Below are 18642 nucleotides of genomic sequence, written 5' to 3'. Positions count from 1 at the left end.
AATATGGCAATTTAATAATAATGTATGGTGATAATAATACTAAAACACATTAGCGTTACCTGTTCTGATTACTCTTTTTCATGGGTTACACTGTAACCTAGTGTCACTCATGTATTAAAAGAGGTAGTCAGCTGGAACACAGTGTTGGTGCCATGCTCCCAGTTGCTTTATGATGCATGAAATCCACATTCTACAAGTGGTCAGGAGCTTTAGACAGAATTTGGCATACTGTCATGAAGCATGTTACATCAGTGTACCTGGTCCCTAGTGAAGAATGAGGCTTACTGGGGGAAAAAAATTGTTCTCTTGGTACTAGAAATTATGGCATGCAATTGCACTGATGTTTTCTCATCACTCCTGAGCCATCCAGAATACAAGTGGTAGAATCATAGAAAATTAGGATTGGAAGGGACCTCAGGAGGTCACTTAGTCCAACCCCCTACTCAAATAGGACCATCCCCAAGGAGATCATTTCAACCAGGGCTTTTTTTAACCAGGCCTTGAAAACCTCCTGAGGTTAAGGGGTCATGCTTTACAAGCAGGTGTTTTAACTATTTGATGAGGATAACAAGAGGGAAGCTAAATTTGGTTTGATAAAATAAAACATGCTTCTATGGTGCATACTGTATTTATTGGTATACTTCACAAACAAAAAAAATAAAGGGGGACACAAAATGCAAAAAATTGCCAAAATAATTAGAATGAAAAAGAATCTGGTAATTAACTATTATTTTTCACAAAACTAGTATAATTATGCATCAGTCATGGTAAAATGAAAGGTCAATAACTACAGATGCATAATTTCTCCCTGATAGATTGCTATTTGAAAATAGGTTTGTGACAATTAGGTGATTAATTTCCTTTTATTAAATGGCATTATGAGACTTCATGTTGCATTCATCAGTTTATTATTGTTATGTTTTCTCTTGAGTTGGAAATGAAAGCTGAATAACATCAAGCCTGAACAGGAACTCAGGTAAATGGAGGGTCACTTCCTGGGTTCTTATTTGTATTGCAGGAGTGACCACAGGCCTCAACTGTGATTAGGGCTTCAGTGTTTTTTGAGCTGCCTATTCAGTCTGCAGAAACTGCTCTTGCACCAAGCAGCTTAGGATCAGATGCAAAAAAAAAAAAAAAAAAAAAAAAAAAAAAAAAAAAAGACATGAAAGGGACTTAAGTGGAGTGTAGGTGCCTAAACCCAAAATCTTGATGCTGAAGAACTCCACTCAAATGTTGACTAATTTTGGAGGTGCCTTACTTGTAATTTTAAAGTTTTCCAAGCACCTAGAGTTGTCTTTTTGATATGACTGAGCAGCTCAGCAACTACCTTCTGCTTAAGCCATATAAAGTTGCAAGTATTCTGCTCAAGTGGAGGAGCTTGATTGCAGAGGTCTTTTCCTATGTCAGTGCTTATTACTAACCAACAGAACTGGCCTCCTTACAACATGCAGTATTAGCCACTGCTTTGTTGAAATGTGACTCTATGAGGAAGAGTGAACTGTTCCACTTTAGCCTACTTGATGTTCGGTAAAATACAGAAACAATGTAGGTAGCAAAGCATACAGTATAGGTCTTGTCTTCCTAGATGAGATTCTTCAGGAGGCCAGGTCAGGCTCGCTCTGACTACCGGTCTCTGGTCTAATGAATCTTTATTTTTTTTCTACATTGTGGCACAGCTTCAGCAGGAGAGGTGGTGTACCTAGCCTAATGGTTATGGCACTGTCCTACTAGGTTGGAGGTAGGGAGCTGATCTCCTTCAAGTTCTATTGCATTAGTTTTCCTCCAATTTCACCTTATCCTTCTCAAAAGAAAAGAATGAGTTGTGCTCAGTTCTTTAAAAGAGAGGAAATAGGTACTGATCTTCAGGGGAGGGTTCAGGGCTGTGAATTCCAAATGACTAGAGGTGCCTCCTTTCAGCTCTGAGTAAGGTGCTTGAAGTGGGATTTAAATCTCACACCTTTAGTATGTCCCTGTTAGCTAGCTCTAAGTATCTTATGATGAGTGTGCTTATTTCAGGTAACCTGTTGCTGAACATGATACTTGTTGTGGAACCAGTTCTGAGGCACTAACTCTTCCCCCTATCGAATACCCGGAACCTAGGCATATAACATAATGTTCAGGATTGCACTGTGGCATAACAGTTATGCTTTGTGGCACCCAACTTTTAGGTATGTGAGTTCTTAATTGGCCTGACCTGTGCAGTTTAATTTTAAAAAAGATCAACAATTTAGTATTAACAAAGAGGTAGGGGAAGGAAGGGAGGGAGAGAGGGATATTTGTATAGGCTAGAGATGTGCCAACCTTACACTTGTGAATCTAGTAAGTATTTTAATATAAATAGTCTCATATAATAAAGGGCTTAGTTCATCTGTCTGTTTGTCTGTAATGCTCTTGGAGTATTCTGGTTACTGAAACAACCAATCAGAATCCTCCAAGAGCATTACAGACAGGAGGCAGCAGCATGATGGAGCACTGCCATGAAGGTGGGGATGGAACAGGGGGCAAGGCCAGTGCTGCTGACTTCAGCCCTGCCCCCCACCCTGGCCCTGCTCCTTGGAGATGGCAGCAGTGCAGGGTGCTGATGGAGGGGACAGTGGGGCAAGCTTTCCTCTCCCCCTTGCTCCTGGGAGGCAGCAGCAGTGGCAGCGGCATCATGGAGAAAGGTTAGGGTTAACAAGCTTCCCCACCTCTGACCCCGCTCACCACCCCCCATCGTTCTTGACGGGCAATTCACTAGTATTTATATATAAGAATATAGTCCTCTCCATCCTGCTTTTTCCCATCAGAGGTTAGAGCTGTAGGTTGTTGGTCTGACAGGAGATAAAAGGGTACAGGGAAAACTTTGTGGGACTACTTGGGTCAAACCCCACCATTCCTTGGGATTGATTGGCTGTTAGTTTTTTTAATCTCTTCCCCACAAAAAAACCCTTTCAGTTCCCACCTGGCTATCTACATTTCATAGACTGTGGGCATGTCTATACATGCATTAAATCTAGTACTTCCAGTTGCCTATACACAAGCAAGGAGACTGCACCACTTTCAGTGAGTCAGAGCAAACTTGATTAATCAAGTCTGCTGGAGCATGGCAATTACCGCACTCTAGCAGCTTCTTGTATCTTGTGTATCAATGTTTCTGCACTTTGAAATGATGGTGGGGATTCTTTTATCTAAAGCTCATTCAGTGAGCTTTAGATAAAACGTCCCTGCTACCATTTTGAAATGTGGGGCTGCTGATACATGAGATGCTCTGGGCACTTTAATTAGAGCAGCTCTTGGAGTGCTGCTCTAATTAACTTAGAGTTAACTAGTTAACTTTAGTTTGATGCACACAATCTGATGGCCTGTTTCAAAACATATTTTATATTTGGTAGTCAATATCAGAATATTCAATAATTTAACAAAATAAAATAACTCCTGGGTAGGAAGGTGAAAGAATCTGGCTGTTTTCTGGCAAGTTTTTGGTTCTGGTTATCTGCAAAGTATACACCCCTTGTCAGCATAACCAAGGAGTGCCTGTATAAACATTCTTGTTTCGCCTGTTTCACATAATAGTTTCTTGTATCATATTTCTTCTGACCTCGCTATCTGAAACCAATTACAGGAGATCCATTTGGGCTGCATCTATTTTCATAAGAAGCCCAGGCAGCAGTGTTTTTCTCAGAGATGAATATCAACATCAAATATGCTTCTGAGTGCTTTGTTATTTATGTTTCAGAGAGATTTTGTAGCCTTCAGCTCTCAAGAATGTGTCACGCTGTGCTGTTTATACATTGAAGATATTAATGGGCGTAGATGTCATTTTTCATTGTAACGTCTCAAATGCAACAGGCTGATAGGTTAAACATTCCTATTTTAAAGGAAAGATATGAGTGACATCTGTTTTCTAAAAAATACATATTTAATTTTTAAAACATGAAAGTAATCTATTTACCTTCTTTAGTAGCAGCTTTTACTTTGGTAAAATGTTAAAACTTTTAAAATTATTTTAAAGGCATTCTAAAAATAACTGAAACCCAGAGGCTTTGAATATGGGATGGTATGTAATTCATATCTCCTTGAATTATCTTTAACACATCAAAATGTACGTCAATTTATCAACTTTAATAGGGTGAATTATATACGATAACTTTAAATTTTGTTCTGCTTACATTTCAGCTAGGTTAGAACTGCAGAGTAAATATTAAGAAGTAGTGTTCCCAATAAATATTTTACTGCAAGACGCAATGAGTTCTGGAAACCATATGCCCAAATTTCCTGCTTAGATTGCCAAATAGTTAAACTATTGTAATGATTTTCATTTCCATTATTAAAATAATTTCAGCTTTATTCAGAATCCTTAGGGATTTGTTTGTTTTCATCTACATAAACTTTTTAAAGGTAACTTGATTAAGGAAAAGTGCCTCCTAAGTGCAAAACAAATGTTATTAGAAACTGGATGCAACTTCAACAGCCTGAGAATCCTTTCTCTTGTGAGGTTGAGTCAGAACTCAGTGTAATTTTGATCTGTCAAATGTATATGCCTCTATTGGTTTGTTTTAGTTGAACTTTCTTAGACCACAAATTATCATTCAGTTAGTTCACAGAACTTGATGACTAGTGCATAGAGTTTACCTTAATTTGATACGTGATTGAAAGGTAGACAATCTTCCAAAATTAATATTTTACTTTAAGTTGTCAACTTGTTTTTCAAGGATTTAATAGCGGCAAATGAACTAATAGAACTGAATGTCTTAGAGTCTTGTAATCCGCAGAGTTTTGAATAGTGCCAATAATAATTCTCTGAAATGAACAGTATGTCTCTCAAAAAATGTTTACCAAGAAGCAATACCAAAGTGTTAACCACTACAGTGGGGGAAAAAGTATTCTGTGATAACTGCTATAAGAACAAAGACTGTCAGCAATTTCTCCTTATGAGTTTTATATCATCTCTGATCTTTTGAAATTGTTTTCTGTTCTTCTTATGTCTCCTGTGTTTCCAGTAATCTAAACTGCCACAATAAGCTCATTGAAGTATTCAGGTAGTCATCATTCCTAAGACTCTCTGTATTAAAAGATGAATCTTTGCTCTTTTAAAGACATCTTTATTTACATGTATAAATCAAGATAGTTTAAGCAGGGTAGCCTTTTATGCAAACACATCCTGTCATGCTGTTTTTTTTATAGGCTGTGACTTCTTTTGTAGTGGTTGGAATTCATGCTTTCTTACATTGGTGCTGGGATATGCTAGCCATGATTTCAGTAATAGTGGCTGGCATAATTCTGAAATACCTCATATTCCTGTCCTCTAAATCTCTAGTGCAGCGAGTCTAGATTTGAGCTGAATATTGGATTCTCTTAACATTGACATTGGTTGCCTTGGTTTCTAAAGAAGCTTGGGGCCTTCAAACAACTTGCAGTGTGTTCCAATAGCCTGTCCATATTACTTTCAAGTGTAGATGAGTCTATATGTATAAATTATTTGTTATAATTTTTTCCCAAATAAAACTGGTTTAAATAATTTCTTTCTATCACTATAAATAAAGTAATGAATTATTTATATCCCTTCCCCATTCTTCTATATCTAGACCTCTCCACTGGTTCTTACAGCAACACCATCTTGATAAGTGAGATTGGGCTTCCTTTGCAGGCCCCTAGCAAGTCAACAGTGCGGTGGTCTCTCTCTAATTCCATTCCCTGTTTGGGAGAGCTCCAGAGATTGTGAAGTCTCATGTAACTCTGCAGATCAAAATAAGCAAAGTGTTTAACTAGTGCTATTTTTCAACCATTTCAAATAGTTTTCAATATGTAGGTGCTGCATCTGGTCCTGCTAAAATCAGTGGATATTGTCGTTGTTTTTCAACAGCATCAGGATTTGTACTTTAGGACCTACAATTGAACTATAAGATTGCAAAGAAAATTATTGTGCTGTTTAGAATTGCAAACAAGATGCCTGAGATGGTGACAAAAGGCTCTAAGTGCACACTGAAATACACTGACTTGTATTTATTTTTGAAGTCCAGACGCTGGTTATATATATCTCATTACCTAGGTTCAGAGGAATGTATAGTCTTTGTGATGCTGAAGCTGACCTGTAATTACTTGAGAATTTGATGAAACAATAAGAGGATTGTTGTGGGAATGTCTCCAAATGTTAAAAGTATGCTCTGCAAACTTGTACCAGAGCTTTCTATGGGAGACAAATCAATGTTGTTAGGAGATGGTGCTAGTGCATTCAGTTTGTTTACTTTGGTTTTCTATGTCTGCCTGCCTTCTCAGAAAACTTGCTTGGAGCCAGACTGTAGCAGCCCTCTCTCTGTCTTTTCATAATTGATCAGGGGATGACTGCCTTCCCTGAGGGTTAAGACGTGGCAACTTTTTCTGTTTGCTCAGCATCTCAATGCAGTAGTTCAAACATTGTTCACACCAGCTGGCAGTGTAATGCCATATGCACATCTTGTCAAAGCAACTGTTGTCATGGATACTAGAAACTATCTTAAAAACCAGCTCATTTGAGTCTAATCAAAATTGTACCTTTTTTTATCAGCTGAGAATCTTGATTATTTTTCAGAGATTATTAATCAAACAAGATTTATTGTATTCTGTGCTAGGCATTCTATGTTCCAGCAACAGCAGTATTAAAAAGTAGTGTGATATATTTTAAATACTTTCTCTTCAATGACTGTGTTCAGTCACTGAAGAGAAGAATGAGTTCTTCAAGTGGTTCCATTGTAAATCTTTTACACTTTTAAACTGTTTCCTTTTTAAAAATTCCCTTTTGTAAGTATTGCTGTATAGCAGTTTTTAAAATACTTGTGTAGGGAAAATTAATTTACATTATCCCTCCTTTGGTAAATGGAATGTTTATATACACTTCTTGTGCTTAACTTTATTTAGCTGAGTTGGAATGAAAACATAAAATAAATGAAAACATCTTATATTTTGATTGGGATACTGTCATCCACAGAATCTAATCTGATTGGTTGAGTGGTAATTTCTTTGTTCTCTGATTTTACTAAGAATGCAAATGCAAACCACTCATTTTTATTTGGCATTAAAACTGCACTTTATTTTGTCAAAGGAGAGGTTTCCCCTTGAATTGTAAGTACAAAAAGTGTTTTTAATCTTCAATAAATATCCTTATTAATTCACTTTCAAGATAATCTGGTGTTGATTTGTCAAATTTAATTACAGCTTCCGGTAACACTTGAAGTCTACTGCTTTTGCTTCAAAATTGTAATATGAAAATGCAAATTGAATGATAATTTACAAGGGAGTGGGCATTTTAGTTGAACACTCAAAAGACAAGTTCCTTGTGGAAATGAGGCTATTGATGCAGTTTATGATTTTTCCTCTTCAAGCACTTTAAACAAATTAACTTTATTTCCTGCAGGATTTCACATATATCCATAAATTCTAGTGAAGTCATATATGTACCTTTGGAGGACTTTTTGTTTTAAGAAATGCAAAAGTCTTGTCATTATAAACTGAATAAAAGATTGTATTTTTTTGTCTAAATGTGCTTAACTAATATTGACAATGTCTAACCAGTCTCTTTCTAGGAAATGTTAAAAAAATATTTCAGGACTGCCTCTTTATTTTTAGGCGCTCCAGGCAGCACGACAGCTGCTCTTACAGCAACAGACAAGTGGACTGAAATCTCCTAAGGGCAGTGATAAACAGAGACCACTGCAGGTTAGTAAAATATCCTTGCCTCTGGGGCCTTATTCACAAGGAAGTGCACTGGTTTCTCTCACACATATTTATGTACACGTCATGTGTTCTTGCATGCGTAGAGTCTCACAAAATACAGAATATATGCTTTTATGCTGGAAGTGCATTCTAATTCATAAGGAAAACTCACTGCACAAAGGGAAAATCTTGTGTGTTAGGTTGTAGGTGTGTAAAAGATCACTACAGAAATTAGAAGGCCAAATTTGAGTTCAGTATGTATTGCATAAAGGATTTTTCTCTAGTATCTTAAAAGATTTGTGAGAGCTTTTACTCACAAATTGATTATATTGTGGAAATGTCTGTCTCAGAACTACCAGTAAAGAGAGTACAAGAAAACAAAGCAGCCCTAGATAACCTACCAGCTTTAAATGATACATGCAAAACATTTCCAAAGCTGACAACCCAACTGCTTAAAATTTTGAAAGAGCTACTCCTGTTGCTTTTAGGAAAGTATGTTTTCAGGTTTCAGAGGAAGGTTGTTTTACATTCAGATTATGTGGTGGTAAATAGGAATACTGTTATCCAATATTGAATAATTATTTTGATGACATTGTTCATAAAATAATGTGTACTGTTTGTAAAAGACAAGCGTTTTATCCCAAGAAGTTTCTTTAAAGATTACTCAGTCATAAATGAATGATAATTTGGAGTTACACATGAAGTTGTTTGCTGCTGGCAAAAATGGGTTTCTCTCTTTTCATGTAAACCAAATATTTAGTTCTCCTCTACTGAATGGCAGTCGATTGCAGGAAAAAGGATGATTGTGCATGAGAGATGATTATGTGTTGTTTGGAGAGTAAGGAAAACATCTTACCATTCTCTTCTGGGCCGCCCAACTTACTTTTCTGTGTGAACCTTAAGGCCATTTGCATGTCCCCTATTTTCAGGTAGACTGGTGAGTTTCAATGTCATTTTTCTCTGCAGTGTGCGAGGGACGATCCCAAATATAAGAGTTTTGTTGCCAAATATGTTCACGTGTGCAATTTTGTGTGTGTGTGATTTCTCATTCTCTATCTTTTCTTGTTAATGATTCAAGAAGGGACATCAAGAATTCTGCACACATCTCTACACTTCCACATCTTTCCAATGTACTTTTTGAACTGTGCCAATTTGCATACTTGCAAATGGTCTCAGTTTGGTTAAAGACTTTTAGACCAAATCACAAGTGCCCACAACCAAGCAAAAGACTTAGGCAGGTGTCTATGGAGAATTAAACATTAATATGTTAGTTGGCTTTCTGCTATTAGCATTTCTGTGGAAAGTAGGCAGGAGTCCTGAGACTAACTTATATTCCTTACCCCACCTCCTGCACAATGGTTTTGTCTTTTGCTGGATGGTTTTAAAAAGCTGAGGATAAAGATCAGAAGAATAGCCAGAAAGGTAGATTACTGTCTATTAACAGTAAACATTTAAAATGAGATTAACAACCATATTTCACCCACACTCAAATCTTTATTTCAAAACTGTATACACAGTGGCTGATAAATGTGAGGAAAGAACTCAAAGTCAGGGACAGAACACAAAACCTAGAGGGATGATGTTTATTTTGAGAGGGGGAGATGGGCTTGTTCAGGGAGGGTAGGGAGAGAGAGTGAGTGAGTGATTGGAGAGATGCTCTGTGCTCTTATGTTCCCTAGGGAAAATAGATGTTCCCTACTCCCTGCACTCCAGGGAGAGAGAGTCCGGTAGTGAGGCAGGGGAGGAGCAAATAGAGAAAGCAAATATTTTCTTTTCAGAAGTGTTACTCGCTCTCCAAAGCCAGGATTGCTGCTTCTTTTGCCAGTTCTTGCCCCAGCTGCCCAGTACGTGCACAATGTCCCTTGTACAATGTTATTTGGTGCTTTTTTTAATTAGAGCAAAACAAAATTTGCTCCCAGACTTTGTTTTATATATCAAATGTCATGTAAATTAAGTTTGGAACACAACATCCAGTTTTGTTTGTCTTCCTTAGTGTTAAAGGTGTATAATAGTTTTGAAAATAAGACCTTGTTGCTTTTATTATTTCAACCATTGACTGTTAATACAGAGCTTTGCATTGTTCATTATGTAGGGGAATTTTACATCTTGAGCATTGGGATGAATTTTTGGGAAAATATTTAATAAAGATCATAAAATTGTACATTAATATTATTTTATTATGCCAGATTTAGTGCTAACTTATGACCAGAGTACATAGGAACAGGTATTGATATATGTGTATAAATAACTTTGAATTTAAGGGGGGCAAGTACCTAGGAATTTATTTTTGTGTTAAAGGGGGAGAACAATTTTCTCCTACCAAAATATTTAAAAAGCTTTAATATTAGTGTGTTTCTAATTTCCTCTAATTTTGGAGCAATTGACCAATCTGGCAACTGGAGACAGGTTGGGACTGTATTATAAATCCAATAAAAACCTAATAAAACTTTTAAACTAGCTCACACATCTGCAGGCGAATGCTGGTGTTAGGTAATATTTGCCATTGCATCTCTCATGTGCTTCACATTTTGATATCAATTGTGTGATTGTTCTATATGTCAATGAAGAAAAAAGAAGGAACCAATTTACATAATTTTTTGTTTTTTTTTATAAATTGTATTCGATGCACATTTTTGGAACATTGTATATGTATATTGTAGATATATTTTACAGTAGTTTGCCCCTCACTCAAAGTGCAGTATTTTAGTCACCCATGGTACATATTAGCTATTCAGTAATTGAAAGAAATTTTCAACTTCTCCTTACACAAATTTTCCAACAATAGGGTGTTGGTATAAGGGTCCATGGAAGTTTTACTGTACTTTGCAAAGTATGCCATTAGTAATCCCATGGTATCTTTCTGGAAGAATTTGTGTAGTAATCTAAAATGATTCTTATGGGGGAAAAAAGTCTTTTGAAAATGATAGCTTGTTATATAAGATCAGTAAAAGGAAGATAAAACCTCTTTTGGCAGTTTTACTTCTTTTCCCATACAAACATCATATCCTTGTTTGGTTAGGTCACCAATTTTGAAAGGTGCTCACACTTGGACATTAGGCAGCACAGTTTGTAAAATTGTAGTTTTAGGTGGTCTAGACCCAGGTTTCTTTTCTTGATCTACCATTACTTTTTCATTTACATTTTTCTGGGTTTCAGAGCTGTAGATGGCATAATTATGAGCATGTCTTACATAAAACAGGAGAAGAACATCCTATCTAACAAACTGAAGTACCAATTGTAGTAGTAATTTTACTTTCATGTATAGCTATCCGAATAAATGTATTTGAAACTTTGTTTGTGTGTGCTATTCATCATTCTCATGCATTAATTGAATGGACGCAATCAGTACATACATTGATTAATGACATATTGCAGAAGAACTAAATAGGGATTTTGATGAGTGTTGAAGATGATGTTAACCAAAGTATTATAAGAAAATATATTTTTCTGTCTTGTCTCTGCATTCTGGAAAACATATTATAGTAGTAACACGAAGATTTTTGTAGTAGTGGTTATTTTCTGTTTCTTAATATTTATCTTCATTGAAAACACTCTAAGTGTAGTAACAGATGGTAGAACAAGGTGGCTTCGCTAATGGAATTGTTTCTACTTAATGTCACTAAATAGTCAGAGTAGGTGTAACAACATTCACATAGACTTCCAGCAACTGGAGATCCTTCTCAATTGCAAAAAAGTAACTATTCTTACAGCCACTGAAGAATCTAGTGTCCTATAGCTTAGGTATGAAAGCTGGCAGCATTACTGTTCTTGTTACATTTACAGCCATGAGGCAGACTTGTGGTTCTTCCCCAACTGTGCAGAGCAGAGACATAACTCTAAGGTAAATGCTATCAATTTGCTATTGTAGTCGAGCATTAGTGTTCAGCAGTAGGATTATTTCCTTTATTCCCAGTAATCAACTCTTGCAGCTTAAGTTATACTGTCCGTGTGTTATATACTACTGTAGACAGCATAACATACCAGTTTGGACAAAAAGTTAATTTTTCCCTAAGAAAACCTAGCTTTTTCTGTCCATTTGCAGTGTCTATAAGGGATTTTTTTATTTTTAAAAGTCAGCCTTTAAAACTTTATCTTAAATGGAAAAAAAGAGATAATCTATTTGACTTCTTTAGTTTTAAGGTATTAAGTGTTAACTGGCTGGTTATTAATTCCTTAGAGCCAGAAGGTATATTGTTTTCAACATTAATACTAATACATTTTGCATTAGGATGCTGTGTCAGGAAATCATGACTCCTGGAATCAAAGGGTTAAGCTCACTATGTACCAAGCCTGTTGTATAAATATCATGCTGTATATAGAGTGTTGGGTTGTTAAAGTAAGTGTTGTTTGTTTAGTCTGAATACTTTATTCAAGTAATCATTTTAGAAAATTTTGTTTTAAGCAAGTTAAGTATACATTTATTTTTCATCATTTAATGTTTGTTTAATTAGTATTCAGTATTCAGAATACTGTAGGTGGAAGATACATGTGTATATACATATATGTATACATATGCATGTCTGAAAAATTAGACTATTTTAACTGTATTCAGTCATAAATTTGGGACATGCCCAAAACAAAGCAAGTCCAAGCCCTGATTTGTCCTACCAAAATCATTAATCCCACAAAATAAGTTTATTTCATCATATGAAAATGCCAAATGGCAAATAAATACTAAAACTGAATTAAAAAGGAATCCAAACTAGAAGAAGAAAATACTGAATGTTGTACGGTGGCTGTTGAAAGCATGAAGCTAGTGATGAATCTAAGTGAGATGTATTTGGGCTGAGTATATAGTGCACTTTATCAAGTAGCAAATGGTAAGAGTAGGAGCATGAGCAAGTGCTTCAGTGAACCATTTTCTGCAGCAGATAGAGAAAAATGTACCAAAAGGGCATGCAGCTTACCGTCTCCTGGGCTCACTTGCTTAGTCTGTCTTCCTTAGTGCAGCCCCTAGTTCAGTCACCTCCCTTGACAGCTGATAAAAAGACACAAAATTATTAGCAAAAATATACTTGTTCAAGAAACAGTTTGGGGGGGTTGTATTTGTATGTGTGTACACACCCTGCCAGCCACACTCCCAGAAAATTGCATCCTGAACAAGTATAATATTTTTGTTAGTCATAAACAATAAAAAAGAAAAAAAATCACAATAGGAATAAATGTGGAGAAGAAACTGGGGGTGCTGATTTAACATTTTTTCCTCTCTCTCATAAAGGCTACCTGTACCCCAGTTGCCTGTCTAAGTAAGTGAAGAATTTGCAGCTGCAAACACATAAAATAAGAAATATATGGTCTGGATAAGAACTTATTTAGAGTTTCCTTTTACATTAACCAAAAATAGAAAATAATTTAATTAGTCCAAAACTCTGTCAAGGCATTATAGCCAACTATATCCTATTCATGTCTTTTTCATTTAAATGTTTAAGTATGTCTTACCAACCAGAGGAGCAAGGGAAGAATTTTTTTATATTGTAGAGTGCATTGATGTAGTACATAATATGGGCGGGGAGTAGTGATAAACAGCCTCCTTGCCCTCTCAGGTATAATTGTGGACAAATGCTTGGCCTAGATAAAAGCTTGGAGTAAATTTGAATTACATTAAGGCGTGAGGAAGATTTAAATTTGAGACAGAGTTACTGGAAAAGCGAACACCTATTTTTCCCTAATAAGTGAGCTAGGAAGCATGTGGAGTTACCCTGTTAAGGTACAGAATTTTTCTGCAGTGATATGTTTTCTAGGGCTGTGCAAAATTTTGTCAGCTGTTTCATTTTGACATTGTTTTGACTCATTCTGAGCTCAAAACAGCAAAATTTAAATGAAACAAAAGTCTTCGAAACAGCCTCAAAACGAAATGAGGGCAGTCAAAACATTTTGAAAGTTTCAAGTTTCAAAGCTGGGCTTGCCTGCAGGGCAAAGGGGAGGAAGGAGAGGGAGGGGACATCGGTGGGAAGGACTGCTCTCATATGGACTGTGTAGCTGGCCAGTGACTGTGATCCTTCCCTGACGTCCCTTCTGATCCCAGTGCTCTGGGGCCCCAGCTCCAGTGATGGCACGCCTTAACACACACACAAAGCCACATGTCACAAGTTTTGCTTGACAGCAGCTTCAGGTGCAGTTTCCCAGAAATCCCTGCACCTATCCATGAAACCTGGCAGACTTTGTGTCCTCAGCAGGAGCTACCATGCCTGCTGTTTTCACCCCACCTTTGTGTTCGCACTTTTAAGTGGCATGAGTTTTGCTTTCAAGATTTTGAGGTGAAGTTTCCCAGAAACCCCTGTACCTAGCTCCTTTAAACTTGACAGGCTTTGTGGCCTCAGCAGGGGCTATCAGGCAAGAAATGACAAAGTTATAGGCAGTTTCGTGATTCCCCATTATAGCCTATGGGCGAAATGTTGAAATGCATCAAAACAGCAAAACAGTTTTGATGAAACAAAACGGAACAGTGCTTCGAAATGAAACAAAATGTTGAAACAAAACATTGTCCCTTCAAAATGGCAAAACAGAAGTCAAAATGAAATGGTGCTGTCTCATTGTAGAGGCAAGGGCAACCGTAGAGCGAGAGAGAGGAGGCAAGAGAGTTATTTTTAGTTAAGAGCTTTGTATGTGGGGATGGACAGATGGGTGAATATACCTGCTTGTAGGTTCTCAGTAGGGTTAAAAACAGTTTCCTTTTAGTGTAGAGGGATAAATGAGGCAAGTAAAGAAAAAAACCAACCAGAAGTCAGATATTTTATAATGTGTGCACAAAGCACAGTTATTAGAAAATGCTTACAGAGCCTCAGTTTTTGGTCACTTAGGTGTTTTACCCATGTGAAAAATACCCAAATGATTTTTCACTCTTAAATAACAAGCATTTAAAAAACAATCTTTACATTGAAATAATAGAATGGCAGTTTATAGGTTCATAGGTAACCATCACCGTCTAATATAAAACTTTTTTATATAAATTATCTTGTTTATCTCCTGTATTCATCTGAATCTTAATTTGTTGTTGAAAATATGTATATAATTTATATGTAACATTTTTAAACCTGACATCTTCAGGTAACATTTAATTGATAAACATATTTGCAGTTAGCTGTGTATGTAAAATATTACTACCTTTTGGATTTTATAGGGACATATTAAGAAAGATTATATGCCGCTCTTTCATGTAGCTGCTTGAATTGACTAAGAGGGAAATGAGACAATAATAGCTGGAGGATTGTGCCTGATACAGGGAAAGAATTATTTTGTGCAAGGACTCTTTCTTTTTTGATAGCACCAAACACACTGTAAGTTGAGTTGCAACCTTTTACATTGTCTTGTGGGGATTTATACAAGTTCTACATACAATCATGCAAATTTCCAAATTAGGGGTTAACATATGATCTTTGATTTCAAGAAGCATTTTGTTTTTAAATATAAGTCTAGGATACTGTACATCCTCCTGGTTTCCCCTCTCTCTAATTCAGTTCCATTACTATGACTGCTTCTGAAACATATATCCTTTTTTTGTTGGTCTCCTCACTCTGGTATCCCAGTTTCTTTTTTGCTGCCCTCTAACTAGAATTATATTTTTAATGAAATATGAAACAAAAGGTCTGACTTTTGGTTAGGCTCACAAATATCAGGCCCAATGCTTAGAGCAATGGTGGCCAACTCATGGCACCTGTGCCACAAGTGGCAGAGGTAGCTGATGTGTTTGGTCTGTGAGGTACAGAGTTAAAGGGGGAACCAGCAACAGGAACTGGGTGGCCCTCAGGGAGAGGACAATGGTCAGTAGTCAGTGCTGGATCAAGAGTTTGGTCCTGTGGGAACTGTGTACAAATTCAGTGTTGCCACATCTGGGTAGTGATGCAAGTCAGGGGCACTGGGCAAGAGCAGTTGCTGATTATTAGAGCGGCACTATCTCAGACTTTAGATTCCAGTTGTGGCACACTTACCATAAGTTGGCCACCACTGATTTAGAAAATATTCTTTTCTCATGCACGCAATTCCAGGTTCTCCGCAGGATGGACCCAACACTTACTTTACACCCAGGAGATACTACTGTGAATGAGATAGGTGGCAGAGCATGTATCTTTTTCCTCATCTCATTTCTGGACTGTAGGAGCCAAGGTCTGAAGAAGGAGTTGTTTTTTATTCACTGTCTCAACAGCTGGAAATCCCTATCCACCCCTAACCCTCCCACCATGCTTCCTGCACAGCCTTCCCATTCTCCATAACTGCTCCTCTTTGTGCTGCATGAGTAGCTCCCTTATGGTAGTGGGAGATGCAGGTTTTCTTGAGCCACTCCTCCAGACTTTTTGCAGCAGGTCTGATTGGTCTGATTCTTCCCTGAGCTGGCTGATTGCCCAGAAAAGCCTGTGAAGAGCTGAGTTGGGGACTTGTGAATGGCTCCCCACTCAGCATGTTTCTATTAAAGAATCTGCTCCCAGGCAGGTCCCTAATTATTCAGGCTTAGGATTCTACCAGTCAAGTAAGGGAAAGAGAGGGTCTCTTGATACCCTTCAATTTAATAAACATATTGATATACAGTGATTTAAAAATTACTAATCCAGAGAACAGCTGAGTGAAATATTATTTATACTACTTGGCACTCTCATTTGTTTTTGCTTAATTTTAAGTCACCACCTGCTCTGCGTTCTAATGAGATAAGGTGAGTCACTATAGTTTTAAAAGCTGTTCCAGGTTAAATCAAGTATAGGGTATAAGCCCTCTTTCCAGGGGCAATTAGTAAGCATTTTTAAAAGCCTGCCAGAAATTTCTTCCAAAAACAAAAGCCTTTCTTTAAGCACTAAAGCAACCACGCCCAGAAAGAACAGGTACCTTGATGTATACTGCTTTTTCTGTGTTTCTCTTCTACATAAAATTCAAGACAGACACTCACATAGATATACCAGCTCAGTTCCTTTCACTACAACAAGTAATTATTTTTGTCTTTGCAAATAAATTTTTCTTCATAAATTTGCTATTTGTATTGGTTACTTACCTCATACGCATTGGCTGATATTTATAAGTATTTTCTTTAGTATGTGTAGGTGTTAATTTTGAAATAGCTACAGCAAACAAGGTGATTTTTTGTCAGCATTTTAAATATAGTAAAAGGGAAAAAATACATAGGTGCAACCACCAGGGGAGGTGTTAATTTTAGTTCACAATTCAGTTTGCCAGTATGTAAGTTAAAACTATATATATAAAAATTAACCGAATAATCGTATAAAACTTTGTATTTAAGCCCTAATGTAGGAACAGTTTCAGTGACTGCCCATTACATGGGGAAAGCACCGTAGCTCAGCTTTTAAGTACTGACATTTTTGATGCTAACACTTCACATTTCTTCCCCATAAAACTCTCATCTCAGCATCTTCTGTTGCTACTGCACATTTATCTGGTGATAAGCCAACAGGCAAATTGTAGTTCTTTGCATGCTAGCATGAGAAAAATCAGCTTCTTTCTTGATTATAGCAACATGGTGTGAAATAGACCCCATGGCACAAAGCGATGCTAAACAATACCTACTAAATGACAAAGGAGGTTCTGAAAAGGAATCCTACCAAAATTACATAAAAAGGGAATTGTATTGTTTTCCAGCAACTGCTGTTCTCACAAGGAACCTTAAGCAGAAGTGGAGCATGATATTCTCACTTGATTACACTAAATACATTTGCTTAAGGCAGTGGTTCTCAGCCAAAGTGCCAGGTGCTTTGAGATCCTTTGAAGGATGCCATGAGATGTGAGGAGATAGGCAGATAAGCCCAGGCTAAGGCTAAGGCCCTGGCTGGCCATTCCCTGCCCCCAGTGCCTGGCCCCTCTTCAGGAGGTAAGCACTGTAATTAATAAGTCATTTTTTAAATGAATTGCTGCTCAATTCATAAAAGTTATGGAGCGGTGCCTTGAGTCTCCTGAGAGGTGCCTTGAGTCTAAACAGATTGAGAACCACTGGTTTAAGAAAACCATACAATTAGGAAAGGGGGAAAAAAGACATATATTCTTAATGTTGAAGAAAAGCTCCACAGAATGAAAGCTAAGAATTTCTTAACACTAGTTTACCCTGGAACAGCTATTATTTCCAAATTGCCATTGCAACTAATTAGAGCAAATTGAGCTGTGGGCACAGTGCTTAGTAATAACAAAACTAAATACAGAAAAAAGAGTATTCTGTAAAATAGCTGACAAAGATATATTGTAATTAAAACATTAGTCAGTGACATGTTGGGTAGATGTCAGAGCATATAGACCTCATGGAACAACTGGGATTTAGTGATCCATAGTAATGGATAGACCAAGATGGATAGACAGTTGCCTGCTTGCTTGGTGTTCTTTTGTCAACAGAAGTGAGTGGTCTATAAAGAGTGATATAAATGTTTCATTAATGACCTTAACACGAGAGGTAGGAATGTACTAATGAAATTTGCTGATAAAACAATAGAATACAGAGAAAGATCAAAATATCATACAAGAAGAACTGGACAACTTTGAAGACTGAAATACTATACATGGGATTAAATTTAATATAAAAAATGTTGAAGATAATGCACTTAGAAAAAACCCAAAGCCTAAGAATTATGCTATAGGGTAGGTGCTTATCAGAATGACTAATGCAGCCAGAATAATCACAAGATGACCAAGAACCAGCAACATTATGTGGTTGTGAATCTGCAAATGGCAGACTAGATCAAGCAAAGTATTTCCCATAGAGATAGGAAATTATTGTATTTTTGTATTTTGTACATTATTGTATAATGTATAAAGATGTATGAGATATATATATAAAGCATCTATGAAAATTCACCTAAAATATTTTTGCACAATTTTGATCACACAAGTTCAAGAAAAAAATAATTCAAGCTAGACAGGAAAAGGCTGTCCATTTCCTGATCCTTCTGTCTTAGGAGAGGAGTCTAAAAGAGCTTGGTTAGTTCAGCCTGGTAAAACAAAGGCTCAGAGGGCTTTCTGTTGCATCCAGCAGACTGAGACTAATGATAC

At 36.8% G+C, this 18642-nt stretch overlaps 1 protein-coding gene across 1 annotated transcript in view; it reads left to right on the top strand.

The window, feature by feature from the left end:
* The window catches only part of FOXP2 (forkhead box P2), a 317473-nt gene that overhangs the window by 109449 nt on the left and 189382 nt on the right, over positions 1-18642 (top strand). Inside the window, exon 3 of the mRNA XM_019514547.1 lies at positions 7582-7671. Coding sequence (XP_019370092.1) covers positions 7582-7671 — 90 coding nt within the window. The remainder of the gene's footprint in view (positions 1-7581; positions 7672-18642) is intronic.

This window comes from Gavialis gangeticus, unplaced genomic scaffold (genome assembly GCF_001723915.1).
Source record: "Gavialis gangeticus isolate Ggan-Ray unplaced genomic scaffold, GavGan_comp1, whole genome shotgun sequence".
Taxonomy (NCBI): Eukaryota; Metazoa; Chordata; order Crocodylia; family Gavialidae; genus Gavialis; species Gavialis gangeticus.
The sequence above is the reverse complement of the archived record's forward strand: the minus strand, read 5'-3'. Positions and strand labels throughout refer to the sequence as shown.